General features: G+C 43.8%; 1 protein-coding gene across 1 annotated transcript in view; it reads left to right on the forward strand.

The window, feature by feature from the left end:
- Positions 1-4,191: 4,191 nt before the first annotated feature.
- The window catches only part of LOC139395672 (lysophospholipid acyltransferase 1-like), a 17,668-nt gene continuing 9,359 nt past the window's right edge, over positions 4,192-12,500 (forward strand). Inside the window, exons 1-6 of the mRNA XM_071142999.1 lie at positions 4,192-4,506; positions 4,826-4,971; positions 5,479-5,556; positions 8,135-8,230; positions 12,020-12,075; positions 12,216-12,270. Of these exons, the coding sequence (XP_070999100.1) occupies positions 4,417-4,506; positions 4,826-4,971; positions 5,479-5,556; positions 8,135-8,230; positions 12,020-12,075; positions 12,216-12,270 (521 nt within the window). The 5' untranslated portion in view covers positions 4,192-4,416. The remainder of the gene's footprint in view (positions 4,507-4,825; positions 4,972-5,478; positions 5,557-8,134; positions 8,231-12,019; positions 12,076-12,215; positions 12,271-12,500) is intronic.

Raw genomic sequence — 12,500 nt, forward strand, 5'->3', positions numbered from 1 at the left:
GCCTAGCGTTGGACTAGTAACCGAAAGGTTGCAAGTTCGAATCCCCGAGCTGACAAAGTACAAATCTGTCGTTCTGCCCCTGAACAAGGCAGTTAACCCACTGTTCCTAGGCTGTCATTGAAAATAAGAATTTGTTCTTAACTGACTTGCCTGGTTAAATAAAGGTCAAATAAAATAAATGGGTGTTTCATGTGTAGAGAAATGCAAATCGCGTCCGTCGGGTCAATGAGGACATTAGTGTGTGTGTAGCAGGTCAAAACTAAAATATGAGGGAAACCATGAGGCCAGTCATTCACGGGGGACAAAATATAGATAGATCATCAACATCGGGTTTGTTTGAGAAAATGAACATTTTCATAATATCAGACGGCTCTGTCGGGCATTTTCATGAAGCTAGAGATGGAACTAATAAAGAGGTCCTTGCTGCTGGGACAGTTCATAAATATTAAATATGGCTGCCATCTTTGCACACCCCAAACCAATGCCCCAGTCAACCCTCCCCCCCCCCCCACCCCCCCCTCTAATGCATCTTCCTCTGTGAGCAAATGGGGATCCTGAACGCAAACTAGCCATGTCTGTAGACTAATGTCAAAGACAGTACAGTAGAACGTCTGCTATTGTGCTGTGGCTTTTTGATGCATGACCAGAAATGTATCTATATGGAAGGCATTTCCGCAATTTCATAGTTTAAAAAAACACAGGAAGCACGCAAGCATACGAGCTATTATAACAATGTAGCTAGTTAGCAGCTATAACGATATTCGATATGACGCGGTAAACTAAAAGACAAGACGATAGTCTTAGTTGAGCAACAGAAGGATAGTTGGCCTGTGTTTGTAGTTAGCTGGCTAGCTCGCAGGCTACCTACCGAGTGAGCCAGTCAACCCGCTTTCCAATTCCCTTCCCCCCCCAAGTCCAAAACACTAACAGGGCCTAGCCACTCATTTCTGACAAGTAATTATTGTACAGCTAGCCTAGCAAGCTGAAGCACGACTGTGTGTCAAACATGCACGGAACCTTGCAAGACTAGAGCTGCTCTTGAACCCTACACCAAACCCAAACACTCTCTCAACTTGGAAAAACGGATGAGAAAATGTTTCGGTGTTGGCTGTTGACCTTTTACGATACGGGTCTGACCCCTTAGCAGTTGATAATACATGGCTGGCATATCTTATCAGCTAGCCAACAGGCTACCCAAACTAAATGACAGATTTATATATAGTTGCACCTGTAAAAGTAGTTAACTACGGCTTGAACAACAATAACTGCTATCAGACTAGTGTAAAAACCCCAACTATTGAGCGAACCTCCCGAGTCTGTTGGGTGACTCAAGGGGATCAGGGAGAGCGACCCAACTAGCTAACGTTAGCTCGCTAGGCTACCAACGCACGAAGCAGTTTCTGGTTCATTTCATTTCACTGCAATACAACAGAAAACGACATTAGCAAGTTTACCGGTGGACGTCCTAATGTAGGTCGTTGTCCGGTTCCGTTTGTTGCTCCGTTTGGAGTGGAATATATACTGCCAGCTGGAGGTTCGGACAAACAGACATTTGAAGTCTGTGTAATGCAGGACGGTGGAGTTATAATTTGGATATAAGTGGCAGTTGTAAAATGAGGGGTTAACCGGTCGGACAATGCTGTCAATACCGCATTTTTATCTAAAGAGCCTCCAACCCCTGCTATTATTACTTTATCCGGGGCTGATGAGATCCCTCTTCTCATCTTTGTGGGCTCGGGTACCCTTTGTCCCTTTAGTTTAAAGCCCCTTTTCAGATAATCCACCGCGACAAATTCAAAAATATTGATATGAAAGAGTAGATTATGATCTTATTTGCCGATATTTGTATGTTTAAAAGTATATTGAGAGCACATTTAGGCAGATGCAATGGATTAGAAACTAGCGCGAGTCTCAGCCCTGCCAGCTCAAAAATGGCTCCAGGAAGCTGACAATGAATGAAGGGATACCGTTTACGCGCGAAGGAACCCTCCCGCGAAACTCAGATTTCCCGGGAAATTTTCAAACAATATTTGCATATGTGACGCGATTGGTTACACTAAGTCATAACTCCACCTATTTTATGTACGTTCCCTAGTTTATTGACCAATGACATTATAGAAGATTAGGCGGCACGCGTTCATTGGACAGTTGAAACTGGACACGTCAGACGCAATCAACGTGTCCATATAATGTCAGCAAAAAAAAATAATCAAACCGGTTGAATTTTTTCATACAACGTAAACTAAACTGACTTTTATAAACTATGCAGAATTTTGTAGAATTATTTATTTTTATTTATTTATTTAAAATGGGCTTAGTACTTGGTGAGTTTATGGCAGCTAAAGCTAGTTTGCCATTCACAAATGCTGGTGCATTTACTAGAATCGTTTTACAAACTGCTGCTGCTACTTTCATTGCCTTTCAGACATGCATACAATCATGTTCTTGCCCGACTCCATTTCTGTCCTTGTCGAGCCAAACATGGCAATAGGTGACAATGAGTTTGCAATACGTAATAACACAGACTGGCACTCAGGCTTAATGATGTTATGATTGTTTGCTAGTCTGTTGACTATTGCTGTGCACAAAAGACAAGGGAATTTCCCTCATGCTTTACAGCACAACCAATGCTTTAAACCCCGGACCGTCTCACATCTAAACTATGTATTGCTTTACAGCACATCCAATGCTTTAAACCCCGGACCGTCTCACATCTAAACTATGTATTGCTTTACAGCACATCCAATGCTTTGACCCTGTGGAGTGTCTGACCCCCCTACATCTAAACTAATTATTGATAACACGTGAAACTGCTGTATTTACAGAATGAGGGGATTCTGTATTGTCATGCCCCAGTGATGGTGTCAAATAAACAATTATCTTTAGTCATTTTGAAATGTAGTGCACTACCTTCACTATACAGCAGGGGGTGCCCTTCACTAAATCAGAATTAGTAAAGCCATTTATAATATATATATATTTTTAATTTAACCTTTATTTAACTTGGTAAGTCAGTTAAGAACATATTCTTATTTACAATGATGTCCTGCGTCATCTGGCCCTACAAGTTCAGCCATTGATGAAGCTGTCGAATGCAATGTTCCTATTTTATATATTTGAAATTACAGCGCAAATGAAGAACATACCTCTGTCAATCTCTTGAGAGCCCAATGCCACAAGGTCACAGGGTTCTAATTTTAACAATTGACCACAGCGGGGTCAAAGTGTACAACTGTCTCGACGCTTTGGCTGACCATTAATTATCAACCGCATGCAATATGTTTTTGGAAACCGCAGAAATTCTACTTTCATATCACCCCAAAATGATATTACAAATACACATAAAACGTAGTGTTTTAACATATTCACACGGAGGTGTTCTGCATTGCACTTCCCTGAGCTAATGGAAACTCGGAGGGAACAAAGCCAATCTGCTGGTTTGAAGCTGTGTTGCATCCTAAACCTCTGTGGAAACCTGTGGTAAAACATCTAACAGTAAAGTGTGTATTTGTAAAGCTATTTTTGAATGATAATCAAAAGGGATGTGGAATGAGAAGGGCTAACCTGACCTAAGACACTTGACCCACACCTTGTGTATTACTGCCCCCCCCCCCCCCCCCCCCCAAAGTTGGAAGATGTGACGTCACCAAAAACTATACAACCTTTCAGTCCACTAAGACAAAAACTTTGTAACACTGAAACTGAAACGAATTAATATAAAAGTTTTTTTTATTTTTTTTATTATACAACTTAAACTAAATAAAAACGATCAAATCAGATTTGAAAATTAAATTAAATTAAACTGAATTCAAAGTCAAAAATTTTAAAAACGAAAAGCAATAAAAACGAATTGAAAAATAAAAATATATATAATAGCCTTGGACCACTAGCTTTTGGGATTCTATTTCAATTCCAGTCATTTCAGAAAGTAAACTTCAATTTCAATTTCAATGTACTTCCTGAATTGTCTGGAATACACCCCAACCCTGCGACCTACTCCTTGTGAACATTCAACACTACTGTGTCACGTTCAGAAACTAGATCAGTAGGTGGGATAATGTAGAGTTATTAGAGGGGAGGGGGCCATCCCATCCGCCACCTACTGTTCCTGTTGCTCCTGCCTCAGTCCGTGATACAACTGACAGCTCTGTACCACGCCTTGGTAGGCTACTGGCTATATCAGCAGTCAGCACTAATTCTCGCAAATTCGCCAACTGTCACAATAGCATATTGTTGTTAACTACGACTGCACAGAGAGGACGTCGAGTTTTTCTTGAGTCGGCATAAATGCTCGGGATGTATTTCAATCAATGAACAGCAATGAGATTGTAGAAGCGCTTTATTTATTTCTTTGGTAAACATTTCTTTCTTTCTTTCTTTTTACGGAGGAGCGACTTCAAACCTTTACCATGCATAATGGACGAGTTGACAACCTCTTCGTTTAAAACCACCGGTTCCAAATGGTTGCTTCCAGTCAGCGATTTCTTTGGATTCCCATTGGATCAGGTAATTTACACTTTTCCAAAATGAGGGGGGGGGGAAAATCGATTTGCTTAAAGTCAGTTATTTGAATGTAAAAGGATCGTATTAAGTGTCTTGTCCTGCCATAACCCTGGAATGACATGACAACATTCTGGTCATCTGACTTGGCATTTACACACAATTACATTTGCATAAGTATATTTAGAGACATTCTGCTTGTATCCAAACTAAACACAGAATAGAATTGAAATATTATGTTGTCCTAAGGCAAAAACACACACTATGAATGCATGTAGAGTCTTGTCAATATCTCCTGTCTGGGGGCGTCATGTCTCCGATGCAGGTGAACTTCTTGGCATGTCAGGTGTTTGCCCTTGGTGCATCCTTCTGGTTCCGTCTTTACCTCAACCCTCAGTTTTCCAGCCCCGTGGTCCGACATGCTGTCGCCACACTCTTTGGCCTCTCCTTTGTCATATTCTGTTTCGGCTGGTAAGGATCACTCTGGTGCACTGGTTAGATGAGGGTATACAGGTTAAAACAATGGTCGGATCACTTTGTTGAATGGAGGACACTACAACAGATGGACCCAGTTTAGTCCTAATCACCCAATTTTTAACAGTAACCTAGATTAGGGTATACAGGTTAAAACAATGGTCGGATCACTTTGTTGAATGGAGGACACTACAACAGATGGACCCAGTTTAGTCCTAATCACCCAGTTTAGTCCTAATCACCCAGTTTAGTCCTAATCACCCAGTTTAGTCCTAATCACCCAGTTTAGTCCTAATCACCCAGTTTAGTCCTAATCACCCAGTTTAGTCCTAATCACCCAGTTTAGTCCTAATCACCCAGTTTAGTCCTAATCACCCAGTTTAGTCCTAATCACCCAGTTTAGTCCTAATCACCCAGTTTAGTCCTAATCACCCAGTTTAGTCCTAATCACCCAGTTTTTAACAGTAACCTATCATTTGTTTTGTGTTGTTTTGGTCGCTGCAGGTATGCAGTCCATATCTCCGTCTTGGTGATGGTTTGCTACAGGATTCTGGTCACAGCTGACATCCACAACATTCACAGGTAAACACACACCATCACGTCTCCCATGCAGACACTTGTAATAACATCTTAACCACGTGGGTCCTTCTTTGCTAACATGTTGATGACAAGTTAAGCTAGATAGGAAGTGGGAGCTGGACCAGACTGTCTCTTTCTCTATATCTCTCTGTCTTTGTCTTGCTCTTTTTCTGTCTGCCTGTCTGTCTGCCTGTCTGCCTGTCTGCCTGTCTGTCTGTCTGTCTGTCTGTTTCTCTCTCTCTCTCTCTCCTCTCTCTGTGTCTGTCTCTCTGTGTCTGTCTGTCTGTCTGTCTGTCTGTCTGTCTGTCTGTTTCTCTCTCTCTCTCCTCTCTCTGTGTCTGTCTCTCTGTGTCTGTCTGTCTGTCTGTTTCTCTCTCTCTCTCTCCTCTCTCTGTGTCTGTCTGTCTGTCTGTCTGTCTGTTTCTCTCTCTCCTCTCTCTCTCTGTCTGTCTGTCTGTCTGTCTGTCTGTCTGTCTGTCTGTCACTCTGTCACTCTGTCTGTCTGTCTGTTTCTCTCTCTCTGTGTCTGTCTGTCTGTCTGTCTGTTTCTCTCTCTCTCTCTCCTCTCTCTGTGTCTGTCTGTCTGTCTGTCTGTTTCTCTCTCTCCTCTGTCTGTCTGTCTGTCTGTCTGTCTGTCTGTCTGTCTGTCTGTCTGTCTGTCTCTCTGTCTCTGTGTCTGTCTGTGTGTCTGTCTGTGTTTAGGTCCTGGAATGTGATGAATGTAGGTAGAAAACAGAACAGTAACACTGCTGAGGTTTTCCATTAGGGATTCCTTGGAGGAGTCTAGATAGAGACGGCATTGTTCCCTGTGCCATCGCCCATCGCCTCGCCCACTCCAGTCAAAGAAAGATGGGTCGTTGGGTTGTGGGTTACTGTGTGCTAAAAGACCACGTTTCACCCTACAGCATGTGTGTGTACTGTCCATCTCCAGTTGTACTTGAAGGTGATTGCTAAGATGAACACGATCCATTCCACCTCGTAGTTGATCTTTCTCCCGTATGCAGATGAGGAACTGCCAGACTAAAACATGAAAAAGGTGTCATTCATTAAAAGCGCCACTCATTCTTAGCATGGAGGGATGTAGGATGTTACTCTGTAGCTACATGTTCTCAATCTGAATTACATATTAAATATGAGTTTTTATTTCATTTTATTTCACCTTTTATTTAACCAGGTAGGCCAGTTGAGAACACCTTTATTTAACCAGGTAGGCCAGTTGAGAACAAGTTCTCATTTACAACTGCGACCTGGCCAAGATAAAGCATAGCAGTGCGACACAAACAACAACACAGAGTTACACATGGAATAAACAAACGTACAGTCAATAATACAATAGAATGTCTATATAAGTCTATACACAGTGGGTGCAAACGAGGTAAGGCTATAAATAGGCCATGGTGGTGAAGTAATTACAATTTAGAAATGTAACACTGGAGTGATAGATGTGCAGAAGATGAATGTGCAAGTAGAGATACTGGGGTTCAAAGGAGCAAAAAAATGAATAACAGTATTGGGATGAGGTAGTTGGATGGGCTATTTACAGATGGCCTGTGTACAGGTGCAGTGATCTGTGAGCTGCTCTGACAGCTGGTGCTTAAAGTTAGAGAGGGAGATACGAGTCTCCAGCTTCAGTGATTTTTGCAATTCGTTCCAGTCATTGGCAGCAGAGAACTGGAAGGAAAGGTGGCCAAAGGAGGAATTGGCTTTGGGGGTGACCAGTGAGATATACCTGCTGGAGCGCGTGCTACGGGTGGGTGCTGCTATGGTGACCAGTGAGCTGAGATAAGGTGGGGCTTTACCTAGCAAAGACTTATAGATGACCTGGGGCCAGTGGTTTTGGTGACGCATATGTAGTGAGGGCCAGCCAACTAGAGCATACAGGTCGCAGTGGTGGGTAGTATATGGGGCTTTGGTGACAAAACGGATGGCACTGTGATAGACTGCATCCAATTTTCTGTGTTGGAGACTATTTTGTAAATGACATCGCCGAAGTCGAGGATCGGTAGGATAGTCAGTTTTACGAGGGTATTTTTGGCGGCATGAGTGAAGGAGGCTTTGTTGCGAAATTGGAAGCCGATTCTAGATTTAATTTTGGATTGGAGATGCTTAATGTGAGTCTGGAAGGAGAGTTTACAGTCTAACCAGACACCTAGGTATTTGTAGTTGTCCAAGTCAGAACCGTCCAGAGTAGTGATGCTAGTCGGGCGGGAGGGTGCGGACAGCAATCGGTTGAAGAGCATACACTTAGTTTTACTTGCATTTAAGAGCAGTTGGAGGCCACGGAAGGAGAGTTGTATGGCATTGAAGCTCGTCTGGAGGGTTGTTAACAGTGTCCAAAGAAGGGCCAGAAGTATACAGAATGGAGGGATGTAGGATGCTACTCTGTAGCTTCATGTTCTCAATCTGATTTACATGTCTCCTCCAGGTATACTATGATCACGACCGTGTTCTCAATCTGATTTAAATGTCCCCTCCAGGTATACTATGATCACGACCGTGTTCTCAATCTGATTTAAATGTCCCCTCCAGGTATACTATGATCACGACCGTGTTCTCGATCTGATTTAAATGTCTCCTCCAGGTATACTATGATCATGGCCGTCAGCTACCTCGCAGTGTGTCAGGTGAGCAGAGTCTTCATCTATAACTATGGGATCCTCTCAACAGACTTCTCTGGGTAAGTAGCCATGTTGTTCCAATTGTGTGAAAGATGTGACCTCACTATTGGTAAGGGGAGACCTGGGTAAATTGTATGAAAGATGCAACCTCACTATTGGTAAGGGGAGACCTGGGTAAATTGTATGAAAGATGCAACCTCACTATTGGTAAGGGGAGACCTGGGTAAATTGTAACGGTCTTTGTATCTGTTATAGACCTGTTTAGTGATCAGTTGCAGAGTGCTGCTCTATTTGTCCTCAGCATGTTGTTGTTTATCATACTGAATGTATACAACCTCATGTTGTTGTTTATCATACTGAATGTATACAACCTCATGTTGTTGTTTATCATACTGAATGTATACAACCTCATGTTGTTTATCATACTGAATGTGTACAACCTCATGTTGTTGTTTATCATTCTGAATGTATACAACCTCATGTTGTTTATCATACTGAATGTGTACAACCTCATGTTGTTGTTTATCATTCTGAATGTATACAACCACATGTTGTTGTTTATCATACTGAATGTGTACAACCTCATGTTGTTGTTTATCATTCTGAATGTATACAACCTCATGTTGTTGTTTATCATACTGAATGTATACAACCTCATGTTGTTGTTTATCATACTGAATGTATACAACCACATGTTGTTGTTTATCATACTGAATGTGTACAACCACATGTTGTTCTGAAATATGAACACAGAAATACTGGACATTTTCAACTCTTATAATGGTGGAGATTTGACAAAATTACTATGATGGTCTTGAATTGGACTCTCATTGTTCTGGTCTTGACTCGGTCCCAGACTCCTAGTCCGTCCATCCCCTCCCGGTCCCAGACCCCTAGTCCCGTCCCCCCTCCCCCCGGTCTCGGTCTTGACTCGGTCCCAGACCCCTAGTCCCCCCCCGCCCGGTCCCAGACCCCAAGTCCCCCCCCCCCCCCCCTCCCGGTCTTGGTCTTTACTCGGTCCCAGACCCCTAGTTCCCCCCGGTCTCGGTCTTGACTCGGTCCCAGACCCCTAGTCCCCCCCCTCCCGGTCTCGGTCTTGACTCGGTCCCAGACCCCTAGTCCCCCCCTCCCAGTCCCAGACCCCTAGTCCCCACCCTCCTCCAGGTCCCAGACCCCTAGTCCCCCCCCCCCCCCCCTCCAGGTCCCAGACCCCTAGTCCCCCCCCCCTCCAGGTCCCAGACCCCTAGTCCCCCCCCCCTCCAGGTCCCAGACCCCTAGTCCCCCCCCCCGGTCCCAGACCCCTAGTCCCGTCCCGTCCCCCCCCTCCCGGTCCCAGACCCCTAGTCCCCCTCCCGGTCTCGATTCGCTCCGTCTTTGATCTTGAACACAACACTGATTACTGGATTGTGGAATTAGTTAGTGTTTATTGAGGTTTTCATGGAATGTGTTTTTACATGGTACAGAATACAGATAAGGGTCTGCATTAGAGCTTCCTCAGTCTGTACTGAATCAGCTGACTCACTGCTTTAATCTGCACAGTGACAACAGCACAATCCAACTCACTTTTTTCCTCAGTCTCAGCCTTCTTTAACCTCGGTTTTTTTCTAGATTTGTATGTCTTACTAGATTAATTTATTTGTTCCCACCTCTCTCTCTCTCTTTCTCTCTCCTTCTCTCTCTCTCGCTCTCTTTCTCCTTCTCTCTCTCTCTTTCTCCTTCTCTCTCTCTCTCATTTCTCTCTCTCCTCCTCCTTCTCTCTCTCTCTCCTTCTCTCCTTCTCTCTCTCTCTTTCTCCTTCTCTCTCTCTTTCTCCTTCTCTCTCTCCTTCTCTCTCTCCTTCGTTCTCTCCTTCTCTCCTTCTCTCTCTCTCCTTCTTTCTCTCCTTCTCTCTCTCTCCTCTCTCTCCTTCACTCCTTCTCTCTCTCTCTCTCTCTCCTTCACTCCTTCTCTCTCTCTCTCTCTCTCTCTCTCTCTCCTTCACTCCTCTCTCTCTCCTTCTCTCTCCTTCACTCCTCTCTCCTTCACTCCTCTCTCCTTCACTCCTTCTCTCTCTCCTTCACTCCTTCTCTCTCTCCTTCTCTCTCTCTCTCCTTCTCCTTCTCTCTCTCTCTCTCTCTCCTTCTCTTTATCCTTCTCTCTCTTTCTCCTTCTCTCTCTCTCCTTCTCTCTCTCTTTCTCCTTCTCTCTCTCCTTCTCCTTCTCTCTCTCCTTCTCTCTCTCCTCTCTTTCTCCTTCTCTCTCTCCTTCTCTCTCTCCTCTCTTTCTCCTTCTCTCTCTCCTTCTCTCTTCTCTCCTTCTCTCTCTCCTTCTCTCCTTCTCTCTCTATCCTTCTCTCCTTCTCTCTCTCTCCTTCTTTCTCTCCTTCTCTCCTTCTCTCTCTCCTTCTTTCTCTCCTTCACTCCTCTCTCTCCTTCACTCCTTCTCTCTCTCTCCTCTCTCTCTCCTCTCTCTCTCTCCTTCTCTCTATCTCCTTCGCTCTCCTTCTCTCTCTCTCTCTCTCTCTCTCTCTCTCTCTCTCGTCATGTTGAATCTGCCACTCCCCCCTGGTTAGTTTCTGTCTGTTATCTGCAGGTTTTCTTGGTTCTTGCAGAGATTGTGAAGCACTGCCCTAAACAAATAATACAGATGATAAAACAGTCAGTTAGTTTAACAGTACCTGCCGCTGCCATGCCTGCTATACTGTTGCTATTCTTTGCCAATGCTAATGCTAATTATGCTATTATATGCTATTATATGCTATGCTAACTATGCTATTCCTAACCCTAATCAATGCTAACCTTCGCTAACAAACTGTGCTTTCTCTGCAGACTGCAGGCAGGCTGAATGGTGAATGAGCTGAATCACACTGTACTGCTGTTGACTGGATAGACAGCACCATCACTGGGATCTGATGCTCCATTCACGTCTGTTGCTCTGCTTTTTCTCAGTCCATCTGGCTACTATCAGCCCTGTTTCTCACTGTGCCTCTGCTTAGACTATAACCTCCAATCTCATACACTTTGAAATACGGTGCACAGTGTTAACACATTGTGATATTCTATTGTAATGTAATGTAGAACACCTGGTTTTAGATGGGTTCTAGAATCAATCAGCATAGTGGTGATGTAATGTAGAACACCTGGTTGTTTTAGATGGGTTCTAGAATCAATCAGCATAGTAGTGATGTAATGTAGAACATATGGTTGTTTTAGATGGGTTCTAGAATCAATTTCTGGCTCCCGAGTGGCGCAGCGGTCTAAGGCACTTGCATCACAGTGCTAGAGGTGTCACTACAGACCCTGGATGGATCCCGGGCTGTATCACAACTGGCCGTGATCAGGTGTCCCATAGGATGGGGCACAATTGGCCCAGCGTCATCCTGGTTAGGGTTTGGCCTGTGTAGGCCGTCATTTGTAAATAATAATTAGCACTTAACTGACTCGCCTAGTTAAATATATATTTTAAGATCAGCATGGTAGCATGGTATGTAGGTTCATTCCCTAATAGTGTGTCTGTGTGTCACATCCTCTGATGCCAGCGTTCTTGACCTGACAATGCCAGTCAGTATCTGTTGACTACGACTCACGTAACACAACCATACAAAGGACACACACACACACACACACTCACTCTCTCTCTGTAAGTGCATGCCATGCTCTCGCACAGAGCGTGTGTGTGTTCCTGCATGTGTCACACCAACAAAGAGGTTATTCTATGTAAACGTCTGAATGAAAAGCACCAAAGAATGAGTGCTAATTTATTCCTCATGTACAGTTAGGCTGTAATGAAATGCTGTTCACATTCCATTTCTGTCCCTGTTAATGTCCTCAGTGAGCGTTCAACTTAAATATTGTGTTTCCTCCCTTCAGGCCGTTGATGATAATTACCCAGAAAACCACTATGTTAGCTTTTCAAGTGCATGATGGTAAGGAATGTCCAGGGGATCGTAAGGGATCCTCTTATTCGTTTCCTTACAACATCCTGTGGGTTTTGTCTTTGTTCTTTTTATGTTTGGGTTGATTAAAACCGATATCTCTCTCATCCCTACTTCTCCACGGTTTCCAGGTATGTGTAAAAAGCGCGAGGACCTCACGGCCAATCAGAGGCTCCATGCTGTAGAGTATGTATTCATTACGGTATATACATTTAACTTCCATAGACATGCCTTGCAGTGTGCGTTGGCTTCCATAGACATGCCTTGCAGTGTGCGTTGGCTCAGTGTTGATGACAGGAACATAGGTTATGTAGACTTCTGAAATCCACAGCATGACATCTACCATCCACATCTACCGTACACATCTACCATACACATCTACCATACACTCTACCGTACACATCTACCATACACAT

The sequence above is a fragment of the Oncorhynchus clarkii genome, unplaced genomic scaffold (assembly GCF_045791955.1).
Source record: "Oncorhynchus clarkii lewisi isolate Uvic-CL-2024 unplaced genomic scaffold, UVic_Ocla_1.0 unplaced_contig_10937_pilon_pilon, whole genome shotgun sequence".
Classification (NCBI taxonomy): Eukaryota; Metazoa; Chordata; class Actinopteri; order Salmoniformes; family Salmonidae; genus Oncorhynchus; species Oncorhynchus clarkii.